Source organism: Microcaecilia unicolor, chromosome 7, assembly GCF_901765095.1.
Source record: "Microcaecilia unicolor chromosome 7, aMicUni1.1, whole genome shotgun sequence".
NCBI classification, from domain to species: Eukaryota; Metazoa; Chordata; class Amphibia; order Gymnophiona; family Siphonopidae; genus Microcaecilia; species Microcaecilia unicolor.
Window position 1 is genome coordinate 102,336,533 of NC_044037.1, and position 20,045 is coordinate 102,356,577.

Consider the following 20,045-nt stretch of genomic DNA (forward strand, 5'->3'; position numbering starts at 1 on the left):
ACCCATCAGGTCCGGGTGCCGATCCCAGGGGCAGGGTCTTTATAACCTCCTGGATCTCCCGGCCGTCTAAGGGTCTTTCTAAATCTGCTTGCTCCTTTTCTGTTAGCCTGGGGATTCCTGCCTTTTCTAAAAGGTTGTGTAACTCCACTTCTGTAGGTTCTCCAGGAGAACTATAAAGCTCAGTGAAGAATTTTGTAAAAATCTCCGCTATTTCCTCGCTCTTATTATGAGTATGTCCGGCCTCGTCCTGAAGTGTGACTATTGGCTTGCGTGGCCCCCATGCTGAAACTAAATTTGCAAGCATCGCTCCAGGTCTATTTCCAAATCTACGAAATTTGAATTGTTGATGAGCTAAAAACCTCTTGCCTCGTTCATGTAGTAGGGCGTTAAGTGTCACCTGTATCGCTCTAACTTGTTCTCTATTTCTTTGGGTCGGTTGTTTGATATATTGGGTTTTAGCTTTCTTAAGGCTCTGTTCGAGACTTACTATTGCTGCTGATTGTTTTTTATTCCTGGCATGGATAAAAGCAATTAGTTCTCCTCGAAGAACTGCTTTGGCGGCATTCCAGAACAGACCAGGTCTATCTATATATTCTCTATTGTTATGGACATAATCCTCCCATTTCCGACTAACAAACTCTTTCAGTTCACTATTGTGGAAAAGATAGCTAGGGAACCTCCATCTCCCACCCTGCTGGAAAAAAACGGGAACTTCCACATCCATCCATAGAATGGAGTGGTCTGATATCTCCTCCGGGCCTATTTCAGCGCCCAACACCCATGGAAATGCCTTCTGGGCTATAAATATGTAATCTATTCTGGAGAGCGTACCATGGGCCCTAGATAGATGGGTAAAGTCGCGCTCCCCGGGGTGTAAGCTTCGCCAAGTGTCCACCAGGTTAAGTGATCGTTGAAATGATGTTAAAGCATGTGCCCGGGGCCCTCCTCTAGAAGCCACTCTCGGGTTAGAACAGTCTGCGGTAGGATCGGCTACTAAATTAAAGTCACCCATTACTATCAGGGGAGCTGACTTATACTGAAGGCACAACTGGACAAGGCTCGGGTAAAAGTTTGGGTCATAATTATTGGGCCCGTATATTTCTAAAAATAGAAAGGTTCTCTGCTGGATCCATATCTTTACTAAGACATAGCGTCCCTTCGTATCTGCTCTCACTAGTTCTGCTTTGGCCCCAGACCCTTTGCGTATTAGCACTGCCACTCCCCCTTTTCGATCTCCTGAGGATGCTCCGTAAACCTCCCCCACCCACTGTCTCTTCAGTTTGTTAATTACCTCTGTTAATTTTGTCTCCTGGAGACATCCTACATCTACTTTGTGTCTTTTGAGGCTTGATAAGATTTTTGTCTGCTTAATTGGGGTCATTATGCCTCCCACATTCCAGGAAGCAAATCGAATTGTTTTAATGTGTTTTAAACAGGAAACTGCAACATTGCCAAGTACTTTGTCTTTTCTGCCTCAGGTGCCCAGCCTCACCTAAGGCTCTATGTGGTGTATCTCCCGTCCCCATTCCTCCTAAAGTGTGCAAGGATCTCCTAAATAAAATATGTGTCATGGTCACTAATTGAGATCTACCCTTATTAACCCTCCCTCTATGGTTTTGTTCCCTTCCCCTCCCCCCCAAAACCCATCTGCCCCCCTACCCATCTCTGCACCCCAACCTATTCCCACCTGTCTAAAGTGAGAAATGGGAAGATCAATGATGTGGGCCTCTCCCCTCCCCCCCTCCCCCTGCCATTTCTTAATTGCCATATTTATCCAGTACCTCCAATTTAGAGACTCTTGGCCATGCTGATTGGGACCAGCCTCAGGTTTCTGTGGTTTCTTGCTCACTGTCCTTGCTCTGTTGTGGGCGAGAAATTGTATTCACCCATTCCTGTGCTTCTTTGGGGGTCGTAAAAACATGCCATTTGCCTTGATGATTGACTCGCAGAGTGGCTGGGTAGATTAACATGAATTTTTTGTCTGCCTGTATCAGCTTATTGCAAATCTGGCCATATGCCCATCTCCGTTCTTGTAAAGCAAGGGAATAGTCCTGGTGAATTCTGACAGGTGAGCCCTCAAAGGTCAGGGTATCTCGTTTTATGCGTGCACCTCGTAGTATTTCTACTTTGTGCACAAAATTGCGGATTTTAATCATTACCATTCTAGGTCTCTGGTTATGTTCAGGCTTCCTTCCCACGCGGTGTGCGCGCTCGAGGCAAATCGGGCCCATCCCATCCGACAGCGCGAATTCTGCCTGTAGCCATTTTTCTAATATTGAAGGCAACGTGCGCTCAGATACCCTCTCTGGTATTCCTAATATTCGCAGATTACCTCGTTTTGATCGATTTTCAAGTTCGTCCAGCTGTTGCACTTGCTTGTGCACGAGGCTTCTTAGTTCTTTGACCTGCTCTGCTGTTCCGGTCCCTTCATCTTCCATTGTGGACACTCATTGTTCAAGGTCCCCTGTTTGTCTCGTCGTGTCCGCCAGCAAGCTTTCCACCACTTTTAGTTGGCTAGAAAGTTGTTGTAGCTTTGGGTCCAGCGCTTGTTTCACCACCGCAGTTATTTGTTCCAATTGCGACGTGGTGAACATCATAGCAGGCATTTCTATCAGCGTATCTGTCGCTATCTTAGATTCTGCCGTGCGGGGCCTGTCCGTATCTTTCTTTACTGTTTTTGGCGGCATCTTCGACTCAAGGCGAGTAACAAAATTGTCCATGCACTCGCGCAATCTTCGCGTTTGGAAGTTTTATTAGTTTGGAGTGTAACTTCGATCGTTCTGGTCGGCGGGGAGGGTTCGGCCTAGGAGTAGAGCTGTTCCACCTCCGCTCTCTTCAGCACATCACGTGATCCCCCGGCCAAACCCATTAAAAAAAATTTAATTTTTAATAATGTTCAATGGACTTTTCCCTCCACTAATGGGCTGGAGATTGCAGAGGGATTACCCAGGCCTACCAAAGCTATGCTGATGCATTTTCCAAAAAGCAAGCCAAGATCCTTCCACCACACTGGGACTACGATTGTCCCATCAAACATTTGCTCAGGAAGATGCTCCTTAGGGGCGGGGTCTAACAGCTGTCTCCTCCCCAGACCGAGGCTATGTCAACTTATATTAGTGATAATCTACAGAGGGGGTTCATCTGCTCTTCCACCTCTCCAGCAGGGTCAGGCTTCTTCTTCATGGGGAAAAAGGATGGGACCTTTTTGACTATTGACTATAGGGGGTTATATGCCATCACTATTAAAAATAAATATCCTCTCCCAATCATATCTGAGTTGTTTGACCATCTCCAGGGGGATTGCATATTCACTAAACTAGACCTCAGAGGAGCTTATTACTTGATCCATATCCATGAAGGGGATGAATGGAAGACAGCATTCAATACATTGGATAGCCACTATGAGTACCTAGTCATGCCATTTGGGCTCTCCAATGCCCCTGCTGTCTTTCAAAACTTTGTAAAAGACATCTTCTGGGACATGCTGTATAAATGTGTCCTAGTATACTTGGATGACATCCTGATATTCTCTAGAACACTTGAGCAACACCAAGAACAAGTCAAACTGGTGTTGCAGCATTTGTGCAATAACCATCTGTATGCCAAGTTGGAAACATGTATCTTTGAACAAACGGAATTACCTTTCATGGGTTACATTATCTTGGACCAAGGTCTAAAGATGGATCCAGCGAAGCTCTCCGCCATCCATAACTGGCCCTACCCCCCAGAGGCACCAGCACTGCAACGGTTTCTGAGCTCTGCAAATTATTACCGTCAGCTCATCTAGAATTATTCTTCTATTGTGGTGCCTCTTATGGCCCTTACCTGAAAAGAGGCTAACACCCAAGCTGGCCTGAGGAGGCAATCATTGCTTTCGACCACTTAAAGCAAGCCTTCATGACCACCCAAATTCTTCATCACCACAATCTGGAGAGGCCCTTTGTGGAAGTAGACACGTCCTTGGTGGGAGCTGGCACCATCCTGTCCCAGTTGGATGCCCAAGGCAAGTTGTTACCCTGTGCCTTTTTCACTCAGAAATTCTCACAGGCCAAAAGAAACTATACAATTGGAGACCGGGAGCTGTTGGCCCTTAAGATGGCTCTAGAGGAATGGCATCATCTTCTTGAGGGATCCAAGCACCCGTTTACAGTGACTAAGGATCATAAGAACCTTCTGTACCTCCAAGAAGCTTGCCAGGCCTGGTGGTCTCTGTTCTTTTCCAGATTTGACTTTCAGGTGGTTTTTCAGGCAGCCGAGAAGAATGTATGAGCTGACACCCTCTCTCAATCTCTGGAAACCACCAAGGAGAGTACAGATTTCTGGACCATCCTAAATCCAGCCAAGATCCTGACCACAGCCACTGTGCAGGTTCCTCAAGGCAAGGCCATTGTGCCCAAATGGCTCCGGGATTCAGTGTTGAAATGGAAGCACGAGTCCAATACTGTCTACAGTAAGACACGGTTTATAGAATAGTGCATAGGCCGGGGGAATGCACATACATTTAGGCATGTCCATTTACACCACTGAAAATCTGATGTAAATGTTCCTCAAATTCTATGGCAATGTGTGTAAATGTCGGAGAGGCAGGGACTAACAGCCATGAATCTGCACAGTGTGGCTCCGCGATTGCTCTACTTTGTTTTGCCGCTGCTGGTCTGAGCTGGAGTAGTCCAAGATGGAGTATTAGCAGCAGTGGGGTGTTGGGGGGAAGGGAAAGAGGTCAGATGCTGGAAGGAAAGGGGAAGACGGCAGAGGGACAGGAGCTGGATGGGAGGGTCAGAGTGAGAGAGGGAAGGGACACATGCTGGTTGGAAGGAGGAAGAGAGGGGCTGGATGAGATCCTGAAAGAAAGGGTCAGAAAGAAGGATGAGGAGGGAGATCTGGAAGAGACAGTTACTGAATGGAAGAATGGAGACTGGGAAGGGACAGGTGCTGGATGGAAGGAAGGATAGAGGGGACAAATACTAGAAGGAATGGTCAGAGAAAAGGGGCAGGTACTGGAAGGAAGAATCAGTGAGATGGGTTAGAAAGGGGACAGATGGTGAAAGGAAGGTGGGAGAGAAGGGACAGAGTCTGGAAAATAGGGAGCGAGAAGGGAGAAAGGGGGTAGACATTGGATGGAAGGGGAAAGAGTGCACGCTGGATGGAAAAAGTAGAGGAGGCACACACTAGATGGAAGAGAGTTAGGGGCAGACACTGGATGGAAGGGGGAGAGAGGGGCATCCTATTATTTCATAGATTTTTTTTTTTTTTGCTTACTCTCCCCCCTTTTCCAGCACCTTCTCTTTCCTCCCTACTGTACAGCACCCTCTTTCTATTTTCACTCCTCTGCCCAGTATATTCTCTCTTGTTTTCTCTCACCCCCCTCCAGCATCTCTCCCTAACACTCCATCCAGCTGGATGGAAGGGGATAGGCCTCTAACGGGGTTGAGTGAAGGCAATTGCTGGCTTGGAAGAGGAAGGGAATATTGGATGATGCTAGACATGAGGTGAGTAGGAAGACGGGGAGATGGTGGACAACGGGGAATAAAAAAACAGAGGGGGGTACTGGACATTGCACAGGGATGAGGACCGAGAAGGGGTATGCTGCACATGGGAGGAGTAGGGGTATAGGGGAGATGCTGACATGGAAAGGAGAGAAGGACAAGGAGGAATGCTGCATACGAGGGGGGAGTAGGGTGTCAGGGAGAGATGCTGGATGGAGGTGAGGGAAAGAGGACATCCTGGACGGAGGGGGGTAAGAGAAAATGAAAGAGAATATACTAGTCAGAGGAGTGAAAATAGAGGGTGCTGTACAGAAGGGAGGAAAGAGACGGTGATGGAAGAGAGGGGATAGTTAGCAAAAACCCCCAAAAAGCTATGAAATAATAGGATGAAGAATGGGAGGGCTGGAGTAAGGGAGATGAAAACTGTAGGCAGATGTGCTTAAAAATAAAAAGGAAGATTGAAGACTGAGTAGTAAAAATGAATGAAGTCTAAGAGGCAGAAAACTAAATGAAGGAAAGCTGAAAGGAAAAGATCAATTCAGAGGTGGATATAGGAGAGAAAGTGAAAAAGGCAGGAAGGGAGAGAAGTGGCAGATGAACTGGAGATCATGTGAAGAAAGTTAAGAAAAGCCAGAAACTGGAGACTGAGACAAACATGATGGGAAAAAGAAAACAAAATGACCAAACAACAAAGGTAGAAAGAAAAATTTTATTTTTAATTCACTGAATGGAAAATGTCAGTTTTACAGTAAGTTTACACTGCTTTCTTTATATTTTGCAGAGTACTGTTTTGATTTCTCTTTCTCTAGTGTTGCAGTGTGGCTTCTTGGGTTTTAAGTTTAAGTTTAGTCTACATATTCATATTTTAACTTTGTGGTAATTTATCCTGTACCTGGCAAGGGTGTTCAGTGTTTGTCACTGAGGCCAGGTACTCTGTTTGCATCTAGCTTCTATTTAAGCATCTGTAAGAATTCAACTTGTTCCAGTTTTCCAATAGTTCCTACTGTAGTATTTCCTGTGTTGCATTTTTCTAGATAAGGTCTTTGTTGTGTTACTTCTGTAAATCAGTGGTGTTATGGCCAAGTAGATTATATAGATTTTGAGTGACTTTGTATTACAGGTACAGCTGTTCCTCGGCAGAGTACAGGAGCGTTCCTGTGGATGGTGTCACCAGATTCATGGCTGAAGAATGGAGTGTTGGTTCTGCTGAACCACAGCAGAAGGGCCAGTGGCACCAGCACTGCACTCTTCAGTCATGATCATGACAACACAAGCAGCACAAGTACTCCTGGTTGACAGAGTATGAATTGCAGCTAAGTGCTAAAGAGCCAACCTGGGGTGAGGATGCTCTAAGTCAGAGTGTGAATGGTAATTGACTGCAAATACTTTGCTTCATAGTTAGGAAAGATTCAGTGAAAAATGTTTGGGCAATTCATAATGTGTTACTGAGCAGCATTCTTAGATGACTATCAGCTAACTAACCATAACAAAAATAATATCAATTTTTCTATTGTGCAATGCCTTTCTCCACTACCTGGGAGTTGACACATGCTCATACTGTTTCCTGTGGTTTCCAATTTGACTTCTGCTAGTTCAGTTGTGTGATCGTTGCTGGTGCCTATTTTACAAAAGTCCGCTCCCCCTGACCTTAAAACCTAGCTATGCCTCTGATCTGAATGTACCGATATTGTGAGCAAGCACTTTCTGGATTCTGATCTCCTGCATTGTGAGATCAACATCTCAGAAGTGCCAACCTGTGAAGTTTCACCTTTGCAATGTCTATGGTCACAGCACAATAAGAAGGAAGATAGCAATATGTGGCATTGGGATGTGCTCCCACTTCTGCAGGCACAGGTGATAGACATGAGAGAATGCACAGGTGAGCCTCTCTGCTTTCTTTGGCAGTGGGTGGGAAGAGCTCTTCCAGGTACTACTGTCATGGACCTCTTTATATCTTCAGAACTTGTGGGATGAGCTCCATCAACTACTGCCATCATGGACTACCTTCTTGTTTTTGGTGGTTTCTGGAATGAACTTCTTTATCCTCCAGTGCCACAGACCTTCTTCTCATGTGCTAGGACCATGGACATTGCAAAGCCGCTCCATCCCTTCAATATCTGTAGTTTTAGAACTGGTGGGCTGCCACTTTCTCATTGTTGATCTCATGATGTATGGGATCAGCAACCACAAAGTGCAGCCCACTGGTTTGGAAAATTGTTGCAGTGTCTTGTACTAGAAAAGGTTCTGAGTCCGTAACCAGGATTTGCTTGCCAGAAAATCACCATTGTGTCACTTTGAGACTGTACAGCTCAAGAAACTGGCAAAGAGATATAGAACCTTTCACTTGCTGGAAGGATGGATTCAGGTCAGGGCTAACCCTTAGTGGGGATATGCGGTCTAGGGTAATTCAGCTGGTATGAAGATCCGATTCCCATCAAGATAAGATTAAAGAGCAGGAGAGAACATTCCCCCCCTCATATACTGAAGAGTAATGAGGTTGTGATAGTATCTTCTTGCTTAGTTGTTGGTGCCCATGTTTCTGCCACACCAGCATTGATTGTTTCTTTCTCATTGGTTCTCCTGAAGATGTTAGGATGGGGCTGTCATGGCAGTGAGTGTCCACTGCAAGTTCAAAGCTCCCTCAAAGATGATCACTGGTAAACAAATAAGTTCACTTTTCTATGATTGTACTGCCAAAAATTCCCTCCTAAAGTCCCAGCACTATCCAGTGTTGGGGCAGAGCAAGGGCAAAGCAAAGGTGTTCTGCCTAACTGTTCTGTAAAGCTATGCAGTTTTAGGCTTAAATCACTTAGCTATATAGATAGTGGCTGAATATCATTGCTACTCATACATACAGTTATCAGTGACTCATCAGCTCTGCATATATGTAGTTTTTTTTTAATGCTACAGCCAGGCAATAGCCTAACAGTTAGAATATCTCTATATATAAAAGGCAAAACCAACGTTCTATGAAGCCTCCAGCCGGAAGTGTGAAGGGGGCGAGATATCCGGTTTCCCTATGAGTGTCTGCCCCGCCCTCTCTGTAACACAGTCAGTGAAGGAAAACAGCAGAGCACGAAATCAAATCGCTGGCTCTGTAACAGTGAAGGACTCAGAGGGGGGAGGGGAGAGAGGCCAGAGGGCACGGACACACACACTCCCACATGCACACAGAAGAAAACATTGCTAGCCCCCCGTTTCATTTGCATCAGAAACGGGGCTTTTTTACTAGTCTGTTATAAAATGCCAGAGCAATGTTTGAGAAAACAGGCTCACTGCTACAGCTGAATATTGATACAACAGTCTTTAACCTCGAATTGGCACATCGATGTAAAAGCCTTATACATTTCATACTGGATGGTTCAAGAGATTTGCACCAAGACACACAGTTTTTCACTTTCAGTACTGGCATGGTTGCAAGGGTATTTTTTGCTCACACCTTTTTCAGTAGTAGCTCAAGGTGAGTTACAGTCAGGTACACTGGATATTTCTTTGTCCCAGGAGGGCTCACAATCTAATTTTATACCTGAGGCAATGGAGGATAAAGTGACTTGCCCAAGATCACAAGGAGCAGCAGTGGGATTTGAACCCACCACCTCTGGATTACAAGACTGGTGGTCTAACCACTTGGCCACTCCTCCACAAATATAAGCATCGTTCCATCCTTGAAGACAGCAAGAAAAGGTTATTGCTGTACAGAAGAGGGTGAATCACTAACCAGGAGTGAAGTTCTTGTAACTTCAGTCTGTCTCTCTCCCAGCCCCAGCATCATCTACATGTCCTTACAGGTCTGTTAGTTTCTCAATGATGTTGATGGCTCCTCCCTGTAGGATTTAAGAGGCCCCTCTCAGAGTGGGTTACCTCACACAGAACACCCTTACAAGCAGAAGACAAGAGCATATCTCCTTTAACTCAGCTTCTTACTAACTTTCCTCTGAAGATCCTCTGGGAAAAGAAAGAAAAGAAGAAAAATACAACCAGCAGGAAGTTTCCTTCAAGGACACTCTGAGAAGGTACAGATTATTTCTATGAATTCCATTTCACTTAGCATTCTTCCTCTTTTTAAAACAACCACTCGAATTTGTCTTGTGCTGAAAAAAATATTCCTCCCCAGTCATTATTATCACATGTTTTGCTATTAAAGCTCCCCTATTCCTTATGTTTTGGGAAGATGGATGTGTTTTTAATTGGACAGTGTGTGCCAGACATGATACCTTTCATTGATGACATTGGAATTATCAAAAGATATTCTAGTAAACAAGATTTTGAGACCACACCGGGCTCTTTCTTCAGACATTCTCAAAACGTCATGTACTGCATCCAACATCTTTGGATAACTCTTATGCTGGTACAATACAAAAGATTACACAAGCTCCCCCCCCCCCCCCCCCCACACACACACAACCAAATTAATGTAGCTCTTGTACCCTAAAGTTATTGCCTCCAACACTTTATATATCAATAAATGGGGAAAAAGAGGGCACAATTTTTACCATCTGCTTCAGAGCATTATATCCTACTCAGTGGCTAAAATATTACAGGATGGCACCACCTGTTAGATTAGGGTGTGGTTCCCAGCTTCAGTTCCCATAGCTGGAAGCAGCAGTGAGTTTTTGCTGCGTTGTGCTTGGAGAATGTTTCGCTGCTTCTGGGGCACAGAAGGCTAAGTTCCTTGAACTGCTGGAGGTTCTTCAGGCTACCAAAGCATACTCTTAAATATTTTGTTCCTACTAGGTATCCAGAATTGATTATACACTGTAGACCCCATATAATTTGACTCAGTATAATGCAGAATCACTTCTAACATGATCAAGGGTTGAATCCCACCCCCCTTTTTAAAAATTACATATTACACTGTATTATTATTATTAGCATTTATATAGCGCTACCAGACGCACGCAGCACTGAACACCTGATACAAAGAGACAGTCCCTGCTCAAAAGAGCTTACAATCTAAATAATACAGACAGACAAAACAGTTACTGTAGACCCCATACAGTGTAAATTCACTTATAATACAGTCAACTATCTTGGACCCGAAGGTCTGTGTTATTTGGGGACTACAGTGCATTTGCTAGTCATATACCCATAAGACAGGTTGCAGACTGCTTATAGTTGAATACTGATTTCATGATTGAGGTGCCTAGGAAAAAGCTAGATACAAGCTAATAAAAAAAGAAACAAAAACCTCCAGGGATACTGAAGAAAAACCTAACATGCAATGAGTTTAATAGTTATTTATGGACTGGGTCTTAAAATACTGTATATAAGAAAGGAGAGGGGGGAGTAATTAGATTTACGGAACAATGGGAAACTGATTATGAGACTTTTAGAATTACAAGCTCTAGAAAAGTTAAAATGAGATTTAGATAACTCTTGGCATGACAATTTTACATGTGTTGTCAAAGTAATACATTTACTGGTATGTAAAGCAAATGAAAGGAAAAACAGACAGAAGTAGTAAAATAAAAATTACAGTGTACAGAGAGGTCAATAACAAGAACAATTCCCAGGTTCTGGTTCTGGTCCATATTATTTCTAGTCCAGGTACACTTCTTGCCTGGTGGAAGGATATACCTCATTTTGCTGTTAAAACTTATGTGCTCCAGAATTATAGAGAATTTTTTTTCTGTTCATTCTTATTTTAGAAGTCTGATTTTCTGTTAGTTTTTGGAACCGTGCATCTGTTTCAAGGGCATGAAAAAGGACCAAGAAATTAGACTGTAATGTAAGAGAAGGAAGCCTAGGAGTTGGCTGAGGGGGTGAGAACGGAGTGTGTAAGAGGAGGGGAATAAAGTTAGATACTTGTTTCCTAAGGGTATGGGGAGGGGAAGAAAGGGGATTAAAAGGTAGGGAGTTTGCTGGAAATAATTAATGTAAGGGTATAAGAGAAAATCAGTTCTTTACTCAGAAATGCTGAGAGATAGCTATTTTTGAGTGGGGTGGGACAGAAGAAAGAAACTATGTGGAAGAGGAAGTTACAGCTGCAGCTGTGCACTGAGAGCTCTTATAGCTCCCACATCTGTCCTCACCCTTGCTTAGGTGAAGTAAATTGTCTGTTACTACAAGTTGAGAAAAGAGGAGGAACTAGGCTTACAGCTCCTCCTGATCCTACAAGAACAGGCAGATCCTGGGAGTAATGCTGAACCATACCTCTAACATGATATTGAGGTTACCTGCAGCTGCAGGAAGGACAGCCAATATACCTGTACATACAGTGGTGGAAATAAGTATTTGATCCCTTGCTGATTTTGTAAGTTTGCCCACTGACAAAGACATGAGCAGCCCATAATTGAAGGGTAGGTTATTGGTAACAGTGAGAGATAGCACATCACAAATTAAATCCGGAAAATCACATTGTGGAAAGTATATGAATTTATTTGCATTCTGCAGAGGGAAATAAGTATTTAATCCCTCTGGCAAACAAGACCTAATACTTGGTGGCAAAACCCTTGTTGGCAAGCACAGCGGTCAGACGTCTTCTGTAGTTGATGATGAGGTTTGCACACATGTCAGGAGGAATTTTGGTCCACTCCTCTTTGCAGATCATCTCTAAATCATTAAGAGTTCTGGGCTGTCGCTTGGCAACTCGCAGCTTCAGCTCCCTCCATAAGTTTTCAATGGGATTAAGGTCTGGTGACTGGCTAGGCCACTCCATGACCCTAATGTGCTTCTTCCTGAGCCACTCCTTTGTTGCCTTGGCTGTATGTTTTGGGTCATTGTCGTGCTGGAAGACCCAGCCACGACCCATTTTTAAGGCCCTGGCGGAGGGAAGGAGGTTGTCACTCAGAATTGTACTGGTACATGGCCCCATCCATTCTCCCATTGATGCGGTGAAGTAGTCCTGTGCCCTTAGCAGAGAAACACCCCCAAAACATAACATTTCCACCTCCATGCTTGACAGTGGGGACGGTGTTCTTTGGGTCATAGGCAGCATTTCTCTTCCTCCAAACACGGCGAGTTGAGTTCATGCCAAAGAGCTCAATTTTTGTCTCATCTGACCACAGCACCTTCTCCCAATCACTCTCGGCATCATCCAGGTGTTCACTGGCAAACTTCAGACGGGCCGTCACATGTGCCTTCCGGAGCAGGGGGACCTTGCGGGCACTGCAGGATTGCAATCCGTTATGTCGTAATGTGTTACCAATGGTTTTCGTGGTGACAGTGGTCCCAGCTGCCTTGAGATCATTGACAAGTTCCCCCCTTGTAGTTGTAGGCTGATTTCTAACCTTCCTCATGATCAAGGATACCCCACGAGGTGAGATTTTGCGTGGAGCCCCAGATCTTTGTCGATTGACAGTCATTTTGTACTTCTTCCATTTTCTTACTATGGCACCAACAGTTGTCTCCTTCTCGCCCAGCGTCTTACTGATGGTTTTGTAGCCCATTCCAGCCTTGTGCAGGTGTATGATCTTGTCCCTGACATCCTTAGACAGCTCCTTGCTCTTGGCCATTTTGTAGAGGTTAGAGTCTGACTGATTCACTGAGTCTGTGGACAGGTGTCTTTCATACAGGTGACCATTGCCGACAGCTGTCTGTCATGCAGGTAACGAGTTGATTTGGAGCATCTACCTGGTCTGTAGGGGCCAGATCTCTTACTGGTTGGTGGGGGATCAAATACTTATTTCCCTCTGCAGAATGCAAATAAATTCATATACTTTCCACAATGTGATTTTCCGGATTTAATTTGTGATGTGCTATCTCTCACTGTTACCAATAACCTACCCTTCAATTATGGGCTGCTCATGTCTTTGTCAGTGGGCAAACTTACAAAATCAGCAAGGGATCAAATACTTATTTCCACCACTGTACATTGAGATAGACAAACAGGTCATTAATTGAAAGTGACACAGAGACAGAAAGAGAAAGACACAATCAGAGACAGGTCAAAGGAATATTGTTGCCATGTGAATTTCATATTGCAGCTTTAGAAATGATTCATGATCAAGTTTAGAGAAGAGTGGGGCCTCCTGAGGCTAGGCAAGCATTCCGGTAGCTGGGCTACAAGAGAAAGCATCTTCAAGGATTTCTGGAAAGTTATATTTCAGGGAAGGATCTGTAAGTATATTCAGAAGAAGGGGCTCTACTCAAAGTGTTAAAATTTGGGAGATTCCAACAGTGGTGAAATCCATGATATATTTTTTGGGAGGAAAACAATTGGTGGCATGATGATGTAGTTAGACTGAGGAGAAATGCTGATCCAGGGACTTTAGCTAATTGTCAGAGCTGAAGTTAGGACAGGCAGAATTGGTTTCAGAGACAGGGCATTTTTTTTTTCACTTTGTTCTGGCTTACCATGTAGGGAATTGGTTCTCAACCCTGTCCTGGAGGTACACCTAACCAGTTTGGTTTTCAGGATATCCCCAATGAATATGGATGAGAACATGCACATCTCTAAAGTATGCAAATCTATCTCATGAATATTCATTATGAATAGATGTACTTGGAGGATAGGGTTGACAACCACTGACACGAGAGATGTGTTGAACAATCATAGGGCTGGACTCAATAGACTGCTGGTCTCCGTTCAAATCAATGAACTATGCAACGAAATAATTGTAAAATGAGTAGGACATGAGGAATTCTATTAAGCAGGAAGAGATTCATTTTATTAACAGGGCGAGGGGGATACATCCAAACTGATGTTCATGAGGGGGGTGGATATGCATACAATGGAGGCACTGACAGTGATCACAAATCTATCTTATGCATGCTCATTGTAGGTATGCTGAAAACACACTGGTGGAATGTGTCCCAAGGACTGGATTGAGAACATGTGGAAGGGCATTTTCGATAAAATGTCAATGTCCGATTTTGGACGTTTTCCTCAAAACATCCAAAAATTGAGTGGTGAACATAACCATTATCAAAACTGAAAAATATCTATCTTTTTGGTTTGAAAATCGCCTTTTTCTAAATGCTTTGTGCTTGGTACCTTTTTCTTTTGGGGCAATTTTGGAAAGTAAAACGTCCAAGAGAAAAACACTCAAAAACCAACCATTGGGACATCTGGGGGCTATCATTCTTAGTAGACTGGCCACACAGACATCTCAGCAGAGCAGTGAGGCACCCTTGAGGGTACTGCAGTGGACTTCACATAAAAGGTCCCAGGTACATATCTCACCACAACCCCCTTATATTGTAAAGTGAGCCCTCCAGGAGCAGAAAATTATCTACTGTACCTCACTGTAAACCATTACAATAGCTCTCAAGCTTGCAGGTGTCATCTATATGTAGATACAGTAGGTATTTAGTGTTTTTTGGAGAGCTCACACATTCCACAACAAATGTACCAGTTAGAGTGGGATATAGGCAGTGGTGTGCTGGTAAATTTTTAATAACAGGCTCTCTCCCTGGTCCACCTCGGCGCCCCCTGGTCCACCACTGCGCCCTCCCCCGTCCACCACTGCGCCCCCCCATCCACCTCTGCGCCCCCCCAAATTGCAGAACTGGCTATAGCCGGGGGGGGGGGGGGGGCAATGCATTACTCTCTCCAGGAAAACAAATTAAATGATCCCAGGTTCCAATCTAATTCATGTTTAATATGGGATAAAATGCCATAAATAAGTAAATAAATATAAACTTTTAACGTTCAGCACCTGATTCTCAAAGTGGACATATTCCAAACACTATAATGAAAATAAAATTATTTTTTTCCACCTTTGTTGTCTGGTGACTTTGTTTCTCTGATCATGCTGGCCCAGTATCTGATTCTACTGCTCTCTATCTGTTCCCTTGACTCTGTTTCCAGGGCTTCCTTTCCATTTATTTCTTTTCTTTCCTTCTTTCTTCTTCATTTCTGGTCCTCCGCAGACATGACTGTACAGTGGATCCAGCTTCTGCCTATTTTCTCCATCCATGTGCAGTTTCTCTCCTCACTTCCTTTTCCCTCATCTAATCTCCTTCCTCTATCTTCCCTCCATATCCAGCATTTCTTCTCTCTCCCTTGTCCCTTCCCTTCCCTCCGTCCATGTCCAGAATTTATCTTGCCCTCCCCTCCATCCATGTCCTGAAACTCTCCTCTCTCCCCTGCCCCCCTCTATCCATCCATACCCAGCAATTGTCTTCTCTCCCCTGCCCCCTACCCATCCATGGCCAGCAATTCTCTTCTCTCCCCTGCCCCCCTCTACCCATCCATGGCCAGCAATTCTCTTCTCTCCCCTGCCCCCCTCTACCCATCCCTGCCCAGCAATTGTCTTCTCTCCCCTGCCCCCCTCTACCCATCCCTGCCCAGCAATTGGCTTCTCTCCCTTGCCCCCCTCTATCCATCCATGCCCAGCAATTCTCCTCCCTCCCCTGCCGCTCCCAATCATGTCCAGCGATTCTCCTCCCTCCCCTGCCCTCCCCTCCCGCTCCCAAACATGTGCAGCGATTGTCCTTCGCCCCCACCGTCCCCTCCCGCTCCCATCCATCTTGTTTATTACCTCTCCGTTGAAGCGCCGCATTATTTAAGCCCTGCTGCCTGTCTCCAGCCTTCCCTGCTTGCTTGATGAGTTCGTTCGTGCCCTTAGTCCCGCCTTCTGACATCAGAAGGCGGGACTAAGGGCACGAACGAACTCATCAAGCAAGCAGGGAAGGCTGGAGATGGGCAGCAGGGCTTAAATAACGAGGCGCTTCAATTGAGAGGTAATAAACAAGATGAATGGGAGCGGGAGGGGATGGTGGGGGCGAAGGACAATCGCTGCACATGTTTGGGAGCAGGAGGGGAGGTAAGCATGGCGCCCTCCTGCCATGCTTACCTCTGTAATGGAGCCGGCTCGCCCCAAACAACAACCGGCTTGCAAGAGCTGTCAACATTTAACAAGCGGCTCTTGCGAGCCGGACAGAGCTGGCTCCAGCACACCACTGGATATAGGCCCTTCTCTACAGTTCACTACACTGACCACTAGGCTACTCCTGGGACCTGCCTGCTGCTCTAACCAGAATGGCCATCATATCTGAAACTGTCATAGAGCCTGGTATGTACTGTTAGTGTCACATCTTAGGGGGCTGGAAGGAGATCAGTGACCACTGGGGGAGTAAGGGGAGGTTATGCCCTAATCCCTCCAGTGGTCATTTAGGATATCTTTTGGTCACTTAATCATGATTGAAACAAGTCTAGCAAAAAAATGTTTTAAAAATTTCGCCCTAGACATTTTCATTTTAATTGCAGAAAAACATCTATCTTTTGGTGCTGCCCATGTCCCACCCAAAACACACCCCCAGTACGCTCCTTTGAAATGTGGACAAACTGTACAGCAAAATGTCTAAAATCAGGGTGTCAAAAAACTTGGATGTTTTTGAGAGAAAACCATCCTTCTACCACCGTATTACTTTTTTGGGGATGTTTATTTGTTTTGAAAATGAGCACCAAGTTATAATAATAGGATGTGAATGTTATGTTAAAAAAGCAAAGAAGGTCTAATCCATTTCATAGGCTTACCACTTGACTCCCTGTCATCAGGAACAGTCTAAACCAGTTCAGGTTTTGCCTCCTCTGCAAGCTGAGATATGCTTACTGTAAAGAAACTGGAACTACAAGACTATAGATGCCCTGGTGGCATGCCCCCCAGACGACCACAGAGCCAGTTGTTACCTCAATCCAGTACTCTCTAATTGGGGTATTTATACAGACTATATTCTCATCCTCTTTGTGTCTGATATTCTCCCTCTTTTCAGGTTAGAGAGCAGTACAATGGGAGCATCAGGGGTCCAGCTGGTGGGCATCATCCTGGCCATTTGTGGTCTGATTGGGGCCATTGTGTGCTGTGCCCTACCTAAGTGGAAAGAGACCTCCTTCTCCGGTCAGAACATTGTGACAGCCCAGACCACCTGGGATGGGATCTGGATGACCTGTGTGGTCCAAAGTACAGGCCAGATGCAGTGCAAGACCCATGACTCCATGCTCCAGTTGGCATCAGACTTGCAGGCAGCCCGGGCCCTCACCGTGGTCAGCATTGTTCTAGCTGTATTTGGAGTGCTGGTGGCATTTGTGGGTGCTGAATTTACCACCTGTGTGGAGAATGAGAGCACCAAGTCCAAGATATCTCTAACTGCCGGCATTGTGGTGGCCATAGCCGGCTTGATGCTCATCATCCCTGTCAGCTGGTCAGCCAACACAGTGATTCGCAACTTCTACGACCCAACTACAGTGTCTAAGATGGAGCTGGGTGCCAGCATCTTCATTGGTTGGGCCTCCTCTGTCCTGCTGCTCATTGCTGGGGGGCTTCTCTGCTGCTTCCGCCCTCGAGGGAGTGGTGGCAGTTACTCAGCACAGTACTATGCCAAGAATGCACCCAGCGCACCCAGCAAGAACTATGTCTAAAACATTATATTGTTAGAAGATCTGTTTATACCTTATTAAGCATTACCTGATACCCTCTTAATGCTATTCTTTACATAAGTGAGAGGTGCTCAGGGTGAATACAACTTTGCTTGGGAATTAAAGTATGGCTTTTATTTAACTCAAATTAATAGACACAGTAATTAACAATTTTAATCAAGGTCTTATTAAAGAAATATGTAGAAACTTAGAATATCTGTGTTGCAATAAGATGTTATGTTTAATGTTTCCACACAGAGTCAATACCACATATTTACTTTAGCTTACCCACTGTTTGCTCAAATGGACTAAAACTGTGCTATCTTCTGTCAGGCTAGCACTGTTCCAAAAAGAGTCTGATTTAAAAACAGAATTTCACTGTAGCAGCATTTCTGATGTTAGCTCAATTTGAATAGGAATTTCTTACCTATTTCCAGGGAGATATCCTTGCACCCCCCCTACCCCTTTTGGTGAGACATCTTTCTCCATGGCATATCTTTCCAGTCCCTCTGCAGGACTGGAATCCACTTTCTTTTACATATTGCAACTCACTCACTCTCCTACTCTAATTCTCCCACTCCCCTCCTCTCATTCTTTCTGGCACTCACACTCCTCTCACTCATTCCGGCTCTCTCTCACACTCTCTCATTCTGGCTATCTCTCACTCTGACTAATATCCAGGAAATCCTATGTTATATAGAATTTGTCTCCATAGTCATTAATGGTATGTCCTGTGATTGGCTGTTGACAGGCTAGCATGGAAATAATGGCGCTTGGCAATTTATGATTGGTCCAGCTTAATGAGGATTAAGTTATGGGGGTTGGTCCTATGAAGTAAAGGCCTAGGACCCAATGCATAAAGCTTACCATGCTTGGAACACTTGCTTTAGGCCAGTTGCAGCCTGTAGGGAGGACTTGAGAAGGGGGTCCACTGGACCACCAGGGATTTTCTGGAGGGGGAGGGGGGTCACTAGATTACCTTGGATTTTTTTTGAGTTGCAAGGGGGAGCTCAAGAGGGGGTCTGCTGGACTCTGGTAGACCCTCTCTCAAGCCCCCAACCCCATGCAACTCAAAAAAACTCCATAGTGGTCTAGTGACAAATGCATTTGACAGCTTTGAGTTGCAAACAGCAATCAATGCGCAAAGGGGCATGCATCTCATTTGCATGCCATCTCCTTTGTGCATCAGTCGCTGTTTGAGACTTGGTAAGCTCTCCCGCAGCAGCCATATTTAATGACTGTCTTTGGTCCCTAGTCAGCGTAAACATACACAACTCTTTCTCTGATAGGCCCATCAAAGGGGAGTCTCCGCAGACCTACCCTCTGACCACATTCATGGGCGGACATAATTAGTCTAGGTTGTCATGTGAGCTGTACCCAGGTCACCATCATAATTCTTCTGTCCCATGATCTCACCTAGAGTAAACGGTCCACTCCATGTTGCAATGCTCTTTGGTACACTAGCTTAGATAAATAATACTGACAGATTAATTTTCCTAAAAATACGGTTCAGGCCTGATTTAGGAAGCTGGGAAGCAAAGCCTAATTAGACCTAATATCCCTATAGCCTATAGGCCCACAGTCACCCCAAAAGGAACCATACTATTTCCCCCCTTTTATATCTGATATGTGAAAACATTGAAGATATAAACAATATAATAAAAGAGTACAAACTGATATGCATCTAACATGATATATACTATCCAATACCACTGCCATATCTCTTGGGTTAGCTAACCATTTCACTAAAATGCTATCATTGAAATTCAAAACATTAACTATATCTACTACTACTACTTATCACTTATGTATAATCTCCTGAGAAATTGAGTTTGGAATTTTTCTCAGGGGATTACTAGGTTGCTGTAGAACTCTCCAGATTCACTGGGGGGGGGGGGGGGGAGCAAGGATGGGAGGGGGAAATGCCCAGCCCAGAGAGAGGTTTAGGAAAGGAAGATTGACAATGGGTGTCATACTTGGGGTAGAGTTGAGAAGTTATAAAACTGATAGGATTAGTGAACACATGGTCTTTGGTTGCCATCACCCCCACTAGGACTCGTGAGGCGAGAGGGTGTCCTAGACAGGCCCAATAACCTAAGGCTGAATAAAGAGAAGGTTTTTCCCCCAACAAAAGCATTAACTGGAGTGTGAGGAGTGCTCCGGGTAGGTAGAAAGGGTTAATCCAGCTTGGGAGCAGAACAGGAGAGAGCCTGTTCGGTGACAGAGGCAGTAGCTCAACGAAGTGCACTTCTGGAGGA

General features: G+C 44.8%; 1 protein-coding gene across 1 annotated transcript; it reads left to right on the forward strand.

Moving 5' to 3' along the window:
• Window positions 1–9,357: 9,357 nt before the first annotated feature.
• LOC115474437 (claudin-4-like) lies at window positions 9,358–19,669 on the forward strand. The gene is made up of 2 exons (XM_030209895.1): window positions 9,358–9,499; window positions 17,145–19,669. The coding sequence occupies exon 2, from the start codon at window positions 17,161–17,163 to the stop codon at window positions 17,788–17,790; it is 630 nt and encodes a 209-aa protein (XP_030065755.1). The 5' UTR covers window positions 9,358–9,499; window positions 17,145–17,160; the 3' UTR covers window positions 17,791–19,669.
• Window positions 19,670–20,045: the final 376 nt, after the last annotated feature.